General features: G+C 41.4%; 1 protein-coding gene across 6 annotated transcripts in view; it reads left to right on the forward strand.

Moving 5' to 3' along the window:
• STAT4 (signal transducer and activator of transcription 4) overlaps positions 1–14,672 on the forward strand; it is a 44,167-nt gene that overhangs the window by 20,767 nt on the left and 8,728 nt on the right. For 4 of the 6 annotated variants that reach the window (XM_055718503.1, XM_055718501.1, XM_055718505.1 and 1 more), the window contains exons 6-17: positions 14–92; positions 1,661–1,746; positions 2,628–2,779; positions 3,960–4,118; positions 5,087–5,179; positions 6,037–6,096; positions 7,662–7,679; positions 7,760–7,853; positions 8,687–8,731; positions 11,999–12,082; positions 12,351–12,449; positions 13,671–13,806. In XM_055718503.1, coding sequence (XP_055574478.1) covers positions 14–92; positions 1,661–1,746; positions 2,628–2,779; positions 3,960–4,118; positions 5,087–5,179; positions 6,037–6,096; positions 7,662–7,679; positions 7,760–7,853; positions 8,687–8,731; positions 11,999–12,082; positions 12,351–12,449; positions 13,671–13,806 — 1,105 coding nt within the window. Of the gene's footprint in view, positions 1–13; positions 93–548; positions 1,558–1,612; positions 1,747–2,627; positions 2,780–3,959; positions 4,119–5,086; positions 5,180–6,036; positions 6,097–7,661; positions 7,680–7,741; positions 7,854–8,686; positions 8,732–11,998; positions 12,083–12,350; positions 12,450–13,670; positions 13,807–14,672 lie in introns of those variants that run through there. The other 2 variants (XM_055718506.1, XM_055718502.1) reach the window with 2 other exon arrangements.

The raw sequence follows: 14,672 nt of genomic DNA on the forward strand, positions 1-14,672 counted from the left end.
TTCCCTGGGAAAGATGACTGACCAAGATGTTAAATACTTAGAAGACTTGCAAGAGGAATTTGACTTCAGGTATAAAACAATACAAAGCTTAGGTAAGAGTTCTTACATTTTTTAGATTCTCTAGGAAATGGCTCATTCCGCAACTAGACCCCAGGATTCAGGGGGTTTTGTGCATTAGCCAGTTAATATATATAAAGATAAAAATGGATTTTTAGTCTATATGAAGTTATAGTCTTGGAACATAATGACTCTTTTGGGGTTAAGAGAATCTTGTCAAGCAAGTATAGTTATTTTCTATAGATAAGCTACATAATGGCATGAAAAATAGTACATTTTTAAAGGAACCTATTTTTTATTTCTTGGCCTTTGACTTGGCCCTTCCTTGACAGGATGTGGAAGAGCCTCTTATTTCTCAGAGCAGTTATGCAAAACTGAGGTTTTAGCCTCTAACTTGGCTTTCTGTTCTTTTGTGACCACAGTGGCAATAGCCAGCTGGTAAGCGCCCTGAATGCATGTTCGGCCAGCCTACGATGGCTGAGATCTGCACGTGGCAGCAGTCCTTGCATGATCTCTTTCAGAAAAGAAACTGAGGTCCACTTGTGTCTGCTCGGGTATCTTCATATTATCTCCCTTTGAACAAGCAAAGATACTGGATTTGAAATATTCAAGTTCTTAAACGTGCCAATCCTTATGTTTAAGGCTGGATATGGCCAGGCAACTGGAAGACATCAAGATGCCACGGTTGTTAGTCAGGCCAATCATAATTACTGATCATGCAGATGATTGAAGCCTGCCCCACTTGCAAATTAACACAAGCTTATATCAATTACTTTCAGGGCTTAACATTTCAGTGTACACAAATGCTCTACACCAGCACAGCTGACGTACAGTGCCTTACAACGTGTGTGTAAGCAATTGCTGGGGCTGTCTGCCTCTATTGAAATGTCTACCCTAACGTAATGGGAAAATGTCAATCCAGAGCTTAGCAGAGACAAGGTTGGCACCAATTTCTTTTTTGAAGGTAGCATGAAAGATGCAAGAAGAGCAATAGGTGGGGGGAGGTGAGGGCAGGGGAATTGCTGCATATGAAAGAGCATGGGGCAAGCTTAGGGAAGCTTGAAACTAACGTGTGATCCAGAGAAGGAAAAAAGTTACGGAGCAGGGGAAATACCCAGTAATCAGTACTCCTGGCTGCTGAAATCCCCACAGTGAGGAACACTATCTCTGTTTCAAATGCCTAACCTCCACTCCCCCAGCCAGACGTGTAATTCGCATCAAGTCAAAAAAGCTTTCGTCTAGCTACTGACACCACACGCACGTTTCACTAGTATACAGATCAATCGGTGATCTGAGCAGATGCATATAACACGTGAATATGCACATGAGTAAGGAGTTTGTATATTTCTAGGTATCATCCATATGTTTTCTATGTTTTCTTGTTCCATATGCACATCTAAAGAGTGGAGTCATAAAACCTTATCTTAAACTTGTACTAAAGTTAGTCCATGCAAATGAAATTACATAATCTGCTGATGCCTGCAGTTTATGTTTTCACAAATTCATGCTGCAGTCTGGTCATGGTTTTCCCCCTCTTCCCCTTATAAACACGCACATGCACCCACAAACACATTTATACTGACTTTTTTTTCATCCCCTGCAGAGCAGAGCGACAAAAACAGCGCCCTCATTAAACAGGAAATGTTGGCCTTGCAGGTGATGCTCAATACTTTAGACTTCAAGAGAAAGGTTAGTGACATGTTTTGTCATTTGTGGTTTGTTTGCTTTCTCCCCTCATTCCCACACCAAGCACTCAAACGCTTATGTGTGCCTTTTAAAATTCTCCTCCCAGAAGAACAGACAAATAACATAGGAAAAATCCACGAAAGGTTTGGGTGGGCATGGGTGATTCTGACTAGCAGTTAAGTAATGGCTCAATCAAGGTTACGGTTCTGCACACCTTAGAAGTGAGGTGAGGGTGTCAATTCACAGGACCTCTTATGTACTGTGCCAAATGGATAACTTAGCTGGCAATCTGTAGCTTTTAAAGTAAATAAGAAGTACTGAAAGTAAATGTAATTAATATTTGCAAAGAAAATATACCAACCCCAACAACCTACCAACGGTACCTTGCTCCGTGCAGCAACAGAGACTTGTAAATATGACAAAGATTCCCCAGGTCACTTCTTTACTGGCACAGAAAACAATACATTTAGGCAATTTGTTTGAGTCCGTGTAGTTTTTATGGTTAAAAGCGAGCAAGCAAAAACCCAATGCACTGGATATGATGCAAAACAGAAGGAGAACTTTTTGACCTTGATGGTGCTTGCAAGTGTCAACATCTTGGAGGTGTTATGCCCACAAAGAATGCAACCATCCTCCCTCCCACCTCTCTACCCCCCAAAAAAACCCCCAAGTTTTACCAAGGAAGAGTTCATAGAGATTCAGGATTACTTTCAAGGGATGAATCCAGTCACCTCTGAGTTAAAGAGGCCAAAATGGTAGGGACTAAATACATTTACTTTCAAAACAATTGGGAAAAAAAGATACCTAACTGGCACTTTCTGATAATTGCTGAATTTTGTGGCTGTTCCCTGTGGTCAGTTTATGACACCTTTCCTATTTTACAGGAAGTACTCAGTAAAATAGGGCGTGTGATTCATGAAATCGATATGCTTATGAGCAACATGCTGACTGAAGAGCTGCTAGACTGGAAGAGACGGCAGCAGATTGCCTGCATTGGGGGGCCTCTCCATGGTGGGCTTGATCAGCTCCAGAACTGGTAAGCTTGCCTTGAGCTTGTGTTTCCACTGAAAACCACAGGAAGTCTGCTGCACATGAGATGATCATTCCTTTAGATTAGTTGCCTTGCTACCTTGCAACAGCAGCAAATTAATTAGCAGCTAAGCAAGTAAATAACTAAAAATACAATTTGTTTTGGTGGGCAATGTTTGCTATTCGGAATTAATAACGTTACAGTGAACTGCTGAGCCTGAGCTGTGGTTGTTGCTCATTTTTTGGTTTGACAGTTGTTCCAGATACATGATGCATACCCTCTCGGGAGTTTTGCTTGAGTAAGAACCGTGGTGGCTGTTTGTCACTGAGGACAGTGGGAGTTTTGTCTAGGCAGGAGCTGGGTAGACACTTTATGCTTTGACTCACTAGGTACGTCACTCCTCCAGAATTCAAACTATGCAAGAATTGAATGGCAGTAATCTTGTGGTGACAACGATAAAGGTGATTGCAAATAAAAAGAAAATAGCATTATATTTAAAAAGGTAACATAGCCAGAGAATGTCAATGTCCTGGTCATTTGTCTCCCATCAAACTTCTCTTCTGGAAAAGGCGAAGTGAAAAATAAGAAGAAAAAAAAGAAACACAACCAATAACCTTTTTAGTTTTGAAGAAAAAAAGTATTTTTTGCCTTTTTTGTATGTCGTTGGTTTTTTCCAATGAAGTTGTTAAAAATAGCTTAAAAGTGTGATTTTATATACACATACCCTATTAAACGGTTAGCATGTGTGTTTGGATTTTATTTTCCTTATTGTTTTATACTTTGTCAGTCTTGGTAACTTGCTCGTTTTAGATAAATATTATCCTTTTAAAGAATACATTTTGCAAATCTACTGAGCTATAGGAAAGAATTAAAATTGGCACAAGTGCCTTGCATGTAAAACATCAGGACCATGTATTATTTCTTCCAAATTATCACAGACAGCATTGCATTGCTGTTGATGAGGCCTGTAGCAGAAATATTTATCTTTGAAAATAAAGTAGGTAATTTGCCTGATGTATTTATACACTCATGTAAACAAAAGGTGAATGGACATGAGTTTGGATAAAGATTGAAAGCACCAGGCGGTACCAATTCTGATTTCCCCAAGCAAGAACTTCAGTAGCCATTGTGTTCCAAGAAGTGGTTTAGATGCAAGATTGCAAACTGATCTTTTGTCTTGCTGTAGTTTTACGCTGTTGGCAGAGAGTCTTTTTCAAGTTAGAAGGCAACTAGAGAAACTGGATGAACTGTTGACCAGACTGACTTATGACGGGGACCCGATCCCAGTGCAGAGACCTCAGCTGCTGGAAAAAGTCAACTTTCTGCTCTACAACCTTTTTCGGAAGTGCGTAAGCCATTGTCAACGTATATAAATTTACCTGAAGTGGCACAAATTTATTGGTAACAATGAGACCATATTGTTAAGAAGAAAAAAAAAATGAAAAAAGTTTGATTCTCTGAGGATCTTAAAGACAGAGTTTCCAATATAAAAAGTATGTACAGCTGTCATCAAAACTCCTAGAAGCTGAAGGTGCCAGGCAGCTCCTAGTGTGTGGCAGTTAAGGGTTTGTGACTAAGTCCTGACTCTAAGCAAACACATAAAATCCACTTATTTCAGTAGGAGTTATGTATGTACTGCTGAGAAAAGTCTTCGGGTTTTTTTGTGGGGTTTTATTTATTTATTTTGGGGAGGGTTGTTGTTTTGGGGGGGGGGTGTTTGGGGTTTTTTTGTGTTGGTTTTTTTTTTTTAAGTAAAGTGGCAGGTGCTAATTTGTTCCTTGTCTTTCCTCTTCTCCACAAAGACATTCTTCCCACCCATTTCACTCTTCTATTAATAGATAAAATATTATTATCATCAATCCTTTTGCCTTTTGTACTGGCTATACTAGAGATATACCACAAGTGACTATTTGAAAGCAAAAAATTATCAATTGTTTTTTTATGAAAAATGAAAAAAGATAAAATGATAGTTTAATTTCATTGGAGCCAGGATCAATGTATTTTCATACTCTCTTTTATGGTTCTGATAAAACCCTTGGTCTTTCAGACTTTATATCATATAGACCTGGTATTTTAAGACTATGGAATTTTCTTTGGTTTGGTTCTTAATGTATTCCAAATATCTGTTTGTTATGGGAACAGTTCACCTAAGACCACTGGATCATTTTGAGAACTGGGAGATGGAATACATACCTCCCACCTCATCTGTGGAGAAATAAGTCTCTAAGAGATACCAGCACTTTTTTTACCCCCCTAATATAGCTGTTTATGTATATTCCTAACAATCTGTTTGTTTCACTTCCTTCCACACAGTTCATTCGTGGTTGAAAGGCAGCCCTGCATGCCAACACATCCCCAGAGGCCAATGGTTCTTAAAACGTTAATACAGTTCACTGTTAAATTAAGGTAAGGAAAGGACACAAAGAATCCAACACAAACTCCTTCATTTGTGTGCTGCATTTTATCCTGGGAAAATTGAGAAAGCACAGCAGACCAACTTGTGTCAGAGATCCTTTTGACTCCTGAGAGATTTTCTGGAATGGGGGTATAAAGGCCATAGAGTCTGTCACAGTAAGTGGCAATAAAGAGTAAATCAGTGTGAGGAAGAAAGGCAGATTGTGACTGAAAGGCAGGACCTTTAGGGTTCTGTATGCATTGAATTCCTGTTTTAATGACTTTGCAAACTGAGCAAGTAATGATCTACATTGTACAAGCCAACATCAGACTACTCAGAGCCACTTTTGCATTTAGGAAAGAGTCACTTCTGCATTTTGGGGGGCTCTGGTGAATCAATGACAAGTTATTTCTTTCCCACTAGCTCCTTGCCCAGTTGTGAAAAGAGCAGAGATTGGAGAGGAACTCTCATCTCGTTTCCACCTTGCAGCATAAAGAATGCATAGAGGGCTGGGATGTGTGGAAAGGGTACATGGAAGGAAAGTACATCTGCACATCTACAGTGCAATCACAGATTATACAAATCCATATCTTAATTATTACTTCTTTGTTGCCTCTCTAGCCATTCCCTCAAACACATTCTAACTTTTCTACATACTTGCAGGGAGGGTGAAACACCTACCACTGGAACAGCCCAGCTCCTCTTTCTGAGTATACGGCCCTGTAAATCATGATACAATCCTAGATGCCTAATCTGTTTTCAGATTATAATCATTTCAGATACTTTAGTGTGGAGCTACTGGTCTCTAATATTTTCTGGTGATAAATGTATTCTGTTAATACTCACTTTTATATTTTCTGTTTTGAAGGTTGCTAATTAAATTGCCAGAGCTGAACTATCAGATCAGAGTGAAAGCAACTATTGACAAGTAAGAAACTTTACAGTGAAGATATTTTCTCTCCCACTACAGAGACAAGTCAGGTTTTTCAATTGCTACCCTATCTGATTTAGAAGTTGCTCTAAAGAGAGAAAAAAACACAACCCGCAGTTAAAACATCAGGGTAATGCTTTTCTTTTTTTGATGTGGAAGATTTCTCTGCCAATGTTTTTTTTAAATCTGTTATGCCTAATTGATGTTTTCAAATTAGAGGTAAGAAGTCCCTTTAAGATTTGTTTCAAGACTTTGATAAAATTCATCATCCTGAAACAGCAGCATCACACAAAAACTTTAAATCAAACTGTATTGCATTCATGGGATAGTTTGAAATACTTTCAATAGTTTGAGATGGGATAGCTTTGAAATACCACTTATCTTTGCTTATGTTAATAGGCCCAGTACCTTCAATGCAGCTGCTCCAAGTAGTACACAAAGCTTGTGCTTGAAAAGGCCGTGCTGTAATTAGTAACTATGGTAGTTTACAGAATTTTACCCCTGCCTGAAATTAAGGCTGCTGCATAAACTCCTCCTTTCTAAGGTGTTTGGTTCTCCTTTGTGTTCCCATTATTTCTTACAGTGATCCCAAATGAACAGGATCCCCAGGCTGATTGTTATTTCCTGAGCAAAAAGGATCTCAAAGCCTGTCTGTAATACGTTTGTGAAAACAGTGTTAACGCTGCCTGCTGTATTTCTATTTGAGTTGATGCGTCTTCTCTTCGCAAGGTGTATTATTCTGAGCAATACCCAGTGCTGTAGAGCAATCTTGGTCACGAATAGGTCAGGGCACCCTAGTGTGATAAGACATGGGGCTGAAGGCTTGCTGACAAGGTATGATTTCAAAATCAGCAAAGGTGATTCAAGTCCTCGCCACCCCCCATCCTCAGCCACAGGTACGAGCTACCTCCCTTCTTCTGGCTGTTGTGCTTCTGCAGGCCCCTAAAACCCACCTTGCCCACACAGACATTTGGCCCAAAATAAGGAAGGAAAACACTCGGTGAGGAAGGAGCAAGAAACAGGCCAGGATTGATTCTTTCAAAAGCTGTGTCCTGTCCAGTCTGCTGCTGTGCACATGGTCTCCCAGTACACCGCAAGCTATCACAAGCTATACGCAGTCTTGTATTGTCCCAGAAGACAGGCGTGCAGGCAGTTAATACTGCAGCTTTGAGTACAGAGTCAAGACTGGTCGGGGTTGAAGGGACCTCTGGAGCCCATCTGGTCCACCCCCTGCCAAAGCAGCGTCACCCAGAGCAGGCTGCACCGTCATGCCCAGGTGGGTTTTGAACATTTCCATACCCACTTCCATACCATTTTCATTCCAGTGGCAGGGAACAAGCTAGATTAAGCATACTGCTTGCATCTAGCCAGGTGCAGAAGTTTAACTGGACAGTACAAATGTGGGTTCTTTAGTTAAAACATTGCAGTTGTATTGGTAACACAAATCAACTCTGAGAAGGCAAAATCTACCAACTCAAGATAGGTTTCTCAGTACAAGTTACGGCTTACATATCTACTGATTCACAATCTGTTTTCTCTCCCCTGCCCCTCTTCTATTTTAGGAATGTTTCAACTGTGAGGTAAGAAAATAAAAGATCATATTTCTTAAATTATCCCACATGACTTTATCTGAGTACGTAAGTGTAATGTCCTCCCGTAGTAATCGTAGATTCGTTCTGTGCGGAACACACGTGAAAGCAATGAACATGGATGAATCCGCAAACGGAAGCCTGTCAGTAGAATTTCGACATTTGGTAAGTTTGACTGCTTTTGTCCTTGTCATGTACCTCTGATAAAGAGATAAACAATTCTTTATGCAGGGACAACTGCATTACTGTCAAGCCTACACTCATTTTCTCATTCCTTGTACAGAAAGTTTACTCCTATAACCTCTTTATCCCATTCCATACTTTATTACCTAAAATAAGACTGTATGTTTTCAAAGAAACAACAAAGCAATTCCTAATTAATGCCAGAAAAGGAAAAGATTAATCATGGTGAATTACACAGCTTCTCAGAAACTGAGTTTTATTAAAAAAACCCAACCAACCAAATCTCCCAACAAACCAACCAACCAACTAAAACACCAAAACCCAACCACCACCACCACCAATGCTTTAGATCTGGTTGAAATGAATGCCTGCAGTAACTGTCTTTTGGGAGACTAGAGTACCGCTTCTGTAACTTCTCTCATATCCCAGGGAGTCATGCTTTCTGACTAGACTCCTTCACCTATGGTGGGGTTTGGTTTTTTTGGCTTAACCACGGATGCAGTACATCAGTGCAGTTTTGCAAAAAGAGGTAGAGATCGGTGGTCTTTAGTGCTTGTTTGGATTACATGCTTCACAAACACCCTAAATAATGCTTTGTTACATTAACTTAGTTTCTTAAAAATTCTTTAAAAATATCAAAAGACTATTCACTGAATAGACTTTTCAAGGCATAGTGTCAAAGCCTTCATTACAGAGTATTTGTGTACTGTAAATAGAACTTTATCGTAAGAGCATCACAGTTACAAACTATGTTCTTTATATGTACTTCTGTCTATAGTTCCTTTGGCACATAAATATTGTTTTGCTTTATACAGCAACCCAAAGAAATGAAATCAAGTGCTGGAAGCAAAGGAAATGAGGTTTGTGCATTTATTTTATGTTATTTTTTATTACTCTCCCAAGTATTTTAGATTAGATTTTATTTAAATCAAAGAGCAACCATAAGTTGTTAAATTTTGAAATATATATTTTCCTTATAATAAGACCCAATCATCTTACAAGAGTAAGTATGATGAGAACTTTTCAGAACTACTCATAGAACTTTTAATTACGTAGTTCGCATTTCTATATTTAAAAAGTTACAGCAGAAGGTAGGAAGTAATAATCTGAGTATATACATTCCTCTGTAAGGCTGCCTATTTGGTAATTTACATTTTGAAAAAAACCCAAGCTTTTTGAGGTTTTTGTTGAAGCAACGTTTCCTAGAGGAACGGTTCTTTAAATGCATATTCCATTGACCAAGTTCACAGCTGAAGTAAGGGTAAAATTAGATTCGCATCGGAGAAGTTTGTGTGCCTCAGCCAGGACCGCATGTGCCGGGGTGACCAGCGCCCCCGCACCGGCGGGGGGCTCCCCTCTGGCGCTGGCACTGCACTGTGGCACCCCAGCCCTAAAACCAGCCGGTGCTTGGCAGCACCCAGATTTCAGACACATCCACGTGCCGCCTGGCAGACGAGGTGGAACGCTATTGCAAGGGCGTGCTTCCTAGCAGAGGAGCCTAAACCCGCACGTTCTTGCTTTAACGGAGGCCAGAGATCAGAAGTGTTGGCGTTGGGGCTAACCCACACCCCAACGCCGTGGCCCTGCACCGCAGAGCGCTCCTTCTGCCCCTGTGTGTCCCCCAGCACCCTGCACGTCCACACCACCGCCCCGTGCTCCCCCCCTGCCCAGCTTCTCACCCCTTCCCCTTCCTCGGCACCCGCACAGCTCTACCCTACAGCCCCCTGCTCAGCTCCGGCTCCCTGCAAACCCCAAGTCCACTGTCTGCCCCAGACAAGAACCCGAATCACAGGCCAGAAAGCCCCTGCCCTCGTGCCCCCACCCTCGGCATCGCCGGCACGAGGGGGACAGAGAACCACATCGCATCCAGCAGCTGGAGGTGGCAGGCAGGGGGGCAAAGGCACGAGCACACCCAGACCCGAGGGTGGCCGGGGACCGTCGCTGCGCATCTGACCTTGCTATTGAACAGCAAAAACCTGCAGATGAATCTCTGACTGAAGCCGTCTCTGCCAACACTACCAGAATAATTAGTGTCTCCCAAGGTAACTGCAGCCCTAAGAAGCTTCTATGAACGCCACCTACTGACACAGGAAACGAAACGGCCTGTACTGGTTTAAGGTGTCTCCACACCAGTATAACTTTTTTTTGTCACAGTAGAAGGGTAAAGTACTGAGGGTAAAGTTTTATTGACAAATTTCAAAAAAAGATTTCAAAACCAATAAAATCACTCGTATCACTGCCCAAATAGATAAGAGTTATACAAACACAAAAGTTACTACAAGTAGTATTGAAGTACAAAGCAAGGGTGCGATCAGCATGGGGAATTTTAACCAAACACCTAAAGCAGAAGGTACTTGTGCACGCTTCACTCGGTTTTCTGCACGGAGTAACTTGCAACCTGATTAGCAAGACTGAAACTCAAGGCTCCCCTCCCTGTTACTTTGCCACTTGCAGAGTCATTTGCATGGAGACAAGCAAATGCAAAAACGTAGGTGTAAAAATGTTGGCACTCTGCTTTTGGTAGCATTTTACTCCCCCTTTCACATATTGTGCTTTTATATCTATAAAAACATAGGGCTGTGGACCATTAGGGCAGCTGAGCAGCGACATGGTTCACTGCTAACTGATTTCCTCAAACAGCCTCTCCTTGGTCAAATCAGGCTGGGAAGTCATGATTAAAAAAACCAGCCACAATGTGTTCATGCTATTAACAGCAACCATAGTAATTTCAAAACTTGGTTTGTTATAGGATTTTAGTAAGTGGAGATTGTAGTTGTTAAATATGAGTTGCCTCATAAAAAAAATGTGGAAGCTCTGTATTTGAGATTATTTGTCCTTTCACATAGATATGGCTGTTTGCCTAGATGGTCTTTCTATAAGAAAAAATGAAGATTTTGCAAAATCAGAATGCAGAGGAGTGGAAAGGGGAGTTTCACCAACACTTTTCAACTTTGTGCCCACAATACAGGTTGAGCTGGATTGATTCTACCTGTATGAAGATATTTGAGCTCATTTGATGGATGTTTCATGTAAAAGCCTTCAGCTCTAAGCTGGATTTTCCCTTTGCAAGGCAGATTATTATTCAGATGCCTGAGGATCTCCTGTGGTCTCGGTCTCTCATTTATACAGTACCTTTTATTGCAGCAGCCTGTACCTGTGCTGCAGGAGGGGCTCCATGGGAAAGATAAGGCCACAAGGCACTTTCCCAAGGAACGGTTTTATTTTACATTGGCTGACAGCAGAGTATTTCAGTAAATGGAAGCATTTTGATCTCAGATTTTTTATTGGGATTTTATTTTTTTTAAGTCTGGCAACACAAATATGTGATGGAGAGGGGAAAACCACAACAAGAAATGGGGAAAGGACAAATATATATTTATATTTTAACTTCTGGGGGTGGAAATGTATTTCAAAAGATCTCTTTCCCAAGGGGCAGAGATATGCATCTTTACAGAGCCATGCTGGTTTGTAATCAAAACAAAAGACTTGTACTACAAACCTTAATCAACTATGACAGATATTTTTTCTTTTCATCCAAGAAAAGCTTGGGGTTTTTTTAATACCAGATTTACTATGGATTAATTAATTAGGCCTCTACTCCTTCAACTAGTACTGTCTAAGTATGTTTAAAACAAACCTGTGATCCCAGATGAGGGTCTACATGTCATTAAAACTGTGGCTTTTTGTTTTATTTCCGGTTTGTTTCTCCTGGAAGCTTGACATCTCTGTTTAAACTGGAATTGTCAGTCAGTAAAGAAACTTCAGGAAAAGTTGAGACAATCTTTATGAGTCACAAAAAAGAATGTGAATTTTTGCGTATGAATCTGTGTTTTAAAGCATCATTTTAGAAGAAGTTAAAAGCAAAAGTTAAAAGTGTAAAAGCATTGCTTTAACAATGTCAAGGGGTTTTTAGGTTCATCAGAAAAGAACATCCACTAGACTTCTGGACTAACTTAATGCCAAAATAAAACAAATAATTTATTTCCTTCACTTCCCTCTTTTCCTGTTCTGCTTATATATTTGCTACATGTTTTCTTTCAAAGTTGTGTTATCTCAGCAGTCAGATGACTAAAACAGTGTTAAATGCCAACTGCATTCACAGTTTTATAACCTGCTTACTTCCTCAGGGCCCTCACATGGTGACAGAGGAACTGCACTCCATCAGCTTTGAAACACAGGTCTGCCTGTATGGATTGACTATAAATCTGGAAGTGAGTATTCCAGCCAGATTTTCTAGGGCAAGAATAAAAAACATTTTCTAGCAGCTTATAGAACCGCCGCCGTGTTGGGCTGGACCACAGGTCCGTCTATCCTAGGTGCTGCCTTCAGCGGTAACCATAAGCAGACCCAAGATTTTCAGAAGTTCTGGACAGAAGTGTACACTTCAGGAAGGAAGAGGGGGCGAAAAAAACAAAGCATAACACAGCGCTAACACTTTCCTCCGCTGCATTTACATACCGCATTCATTCTTTCCATCAGACCAGCTCTTTGCCTGTGGTGATGATTTCCAATGTCAGCCAACTACCCAACGCATGGGCTTCTATTATTTGGTACAATCTGTCAACCAACGATCCTCAGGTAAGTCTTCAGTACGCAAGTACCACCCTTCTGCATTTTCATGTTTCTATTATTTGGTTACCAAATATATTAGTTATAAAAATGTTGTGTTTCGCTCTGAAACTGGCCTGACTTTTTTCACATACAGAGTTACCAACGTAGTATTTTAATGTTGTTTGCTTCACCATTTGTTCCCTGCCCAGATATGAAACCACATGAACACTTAGCCTTCCCTTTTGCAGGCTAAAGCAGTAGTTTTTAAACTAAGAAAAGGTGATAGCCCTTCTCCACAACTTTTCTAATTTGAATATGGATGCAGCTGACCAAAACTGTACACGGTACAGAATAAATCGACTAGTGCAATTCAAAAGTAGGTGTATAGGTGGGGGGTCTGTAATGTGCTTAACTGCTGCTTTCCCTCATACGTTTTATAGGAGCTAGTGCTTTCTACGGAGAAGACTGTAAGTGTCAAGTAGCCCTTTCTACTGGCTCCAACTGTGAGCAAAAGCAAAATTGTTCTTTCTCAGCTCCAGCTGGCTCAGCACATATTTCAGATTCAGTTGCTGTTACTCTGCAGGTTGTAGAACAGTGGTGTCAATAGCTCTCAGGCTTTCAGCTGGGGATTAGCAGTCACATAGATGTTCAGAGGAGAGAAAGGGTAAGACAGTTTACAGTGGCGTGCACCTAGGAGTGATGGGAGGCCAGCTGACCAGCAGCCTGGACTGCGTGATCACTCCGTGATACTTCAGAGAGTTTTTGCAGTCCTCAGGATGGTCATTACGTGTACAGTCCAGAAACCAAATGAAAAAACCTAAAATGAGCCAAACGATCCAACAACATACCGCTATATGAGGGTGTAACAATTTAAGATTCCCATGCACCAAGCTTGACAAGTGAGAGTATCTGCATTTAGTGGACAAGATTTAAGCATATTTTCACTGTCTTAACATTCGATACTATCAGAAGCACAGCAAGGTATTTTATCATCCAAGATGCACGCACAGACTCTTGCTTTCTCTAGGAGTCTCGCTCTAAGCTCCGCTCGGGCACTCCCGTGGACCTCGCTGGGTGGCTGCAGGTGGGAGGGCCAGCACATATTTGCTCCAGTGTATCCATCCCACACACCTCATTTTTAACATTTCCAGATTGTGCTCAAGTACAAGTACTTGCAGCCTTCTTTCACAGCCTGCAGTGTATTTCACGGTTGCTAACTCTCTAAACAAAGCACTAATTCTGTTGCAGAATTTATCATTCTTCAACAATCCCCCTGCTGCCACTTTAAGTCAGCTCTTAGAAGTACTGAGCTGGCAGTTTTCATCGTATGTTGGTCGTGGACTCAATTCCGAGCAGCTCAACATGCTGGCAGAGAAGCTTGTGGGTAAGTGTGTAGAAATACACAGATTTTATTTGCTTTGGGCTCTTATATTGATAGTTACAGGTAACGACTTCAAACGTGTCGTGGTTTAACCCCAGCCAGCAACGAAGCCCCACACAGCTGCTCCCTCACTCCCCCCCGGTGAGGTGGGAGAGTGAACTGGAAGGGTAAAAGTGAGAAAACTCGTGGGTTGAGATAAAGACAGTGTAATAGGTAAAGCAAAAGCCGCGTGCGCAAGCAAAGCCAAGCAAGGAATGCATTCACCACTGCCCATGGGCAGGCAGGGGTTCAGCCATCCCAGGAGAGCTGGGCTCCAGCGCACAGAACTGGGACTTGGCGAGACAGATAACATCACTTCAGACATCCCCCCTCTTCTTTCCTTGCTTCCTTCCCCAGCTTTATGTGCTGCACATGATGTCCTATGACACAGAATATCCCTTGTGTCAGTTGGGGTCCACTGTCTCAGCTGTGTCCCCTCCCAACTCCTCGTGTCCCCCAGCCTCCTTGCTGGTGGGGTGAGGAGCAGAAAAGCCCTTGGCTCGCTGTAAGCGCTGCTCGCAATAACAAAAACATCCCTGAATTATCAATGCTTTTTTCAGCACAAAAACCAAAACATAGCCCATAGCAGCTACTATGCAGGTCAGCTCTGTCGCAGCTAAAATCAGCATAGCATGACCTCTGCTTCCAGAGCTGGTGTCAAAAATGCCGCAATGACATTTTTTTTCTTTAAAGAAAAGCACGCGTCAGCTTATTCTTACCACAAAGTGATTCAACTTCTGAACTTCCAAGCTGCTAAGCTGAAGAAAGAGGGCATCAGAGTCACACTGAACTGCGATGTTATTTTGTTTCCTTAGCAAGTAATTATCTCT

This window comes from Falco cherrug, chromosome 8 (assembly GCF_023634085.1).
Source record: "Falco cherrug isolate bFalChe1 chromosome 8, bFalChe1.pri, whole genome shotgun sequence".
NCBI classification, from domain to species: Eukaryota; Metazoa; Chordata; class Aves; order Falconiformes; family Falconidae; genus Falco; species Falco cherrug.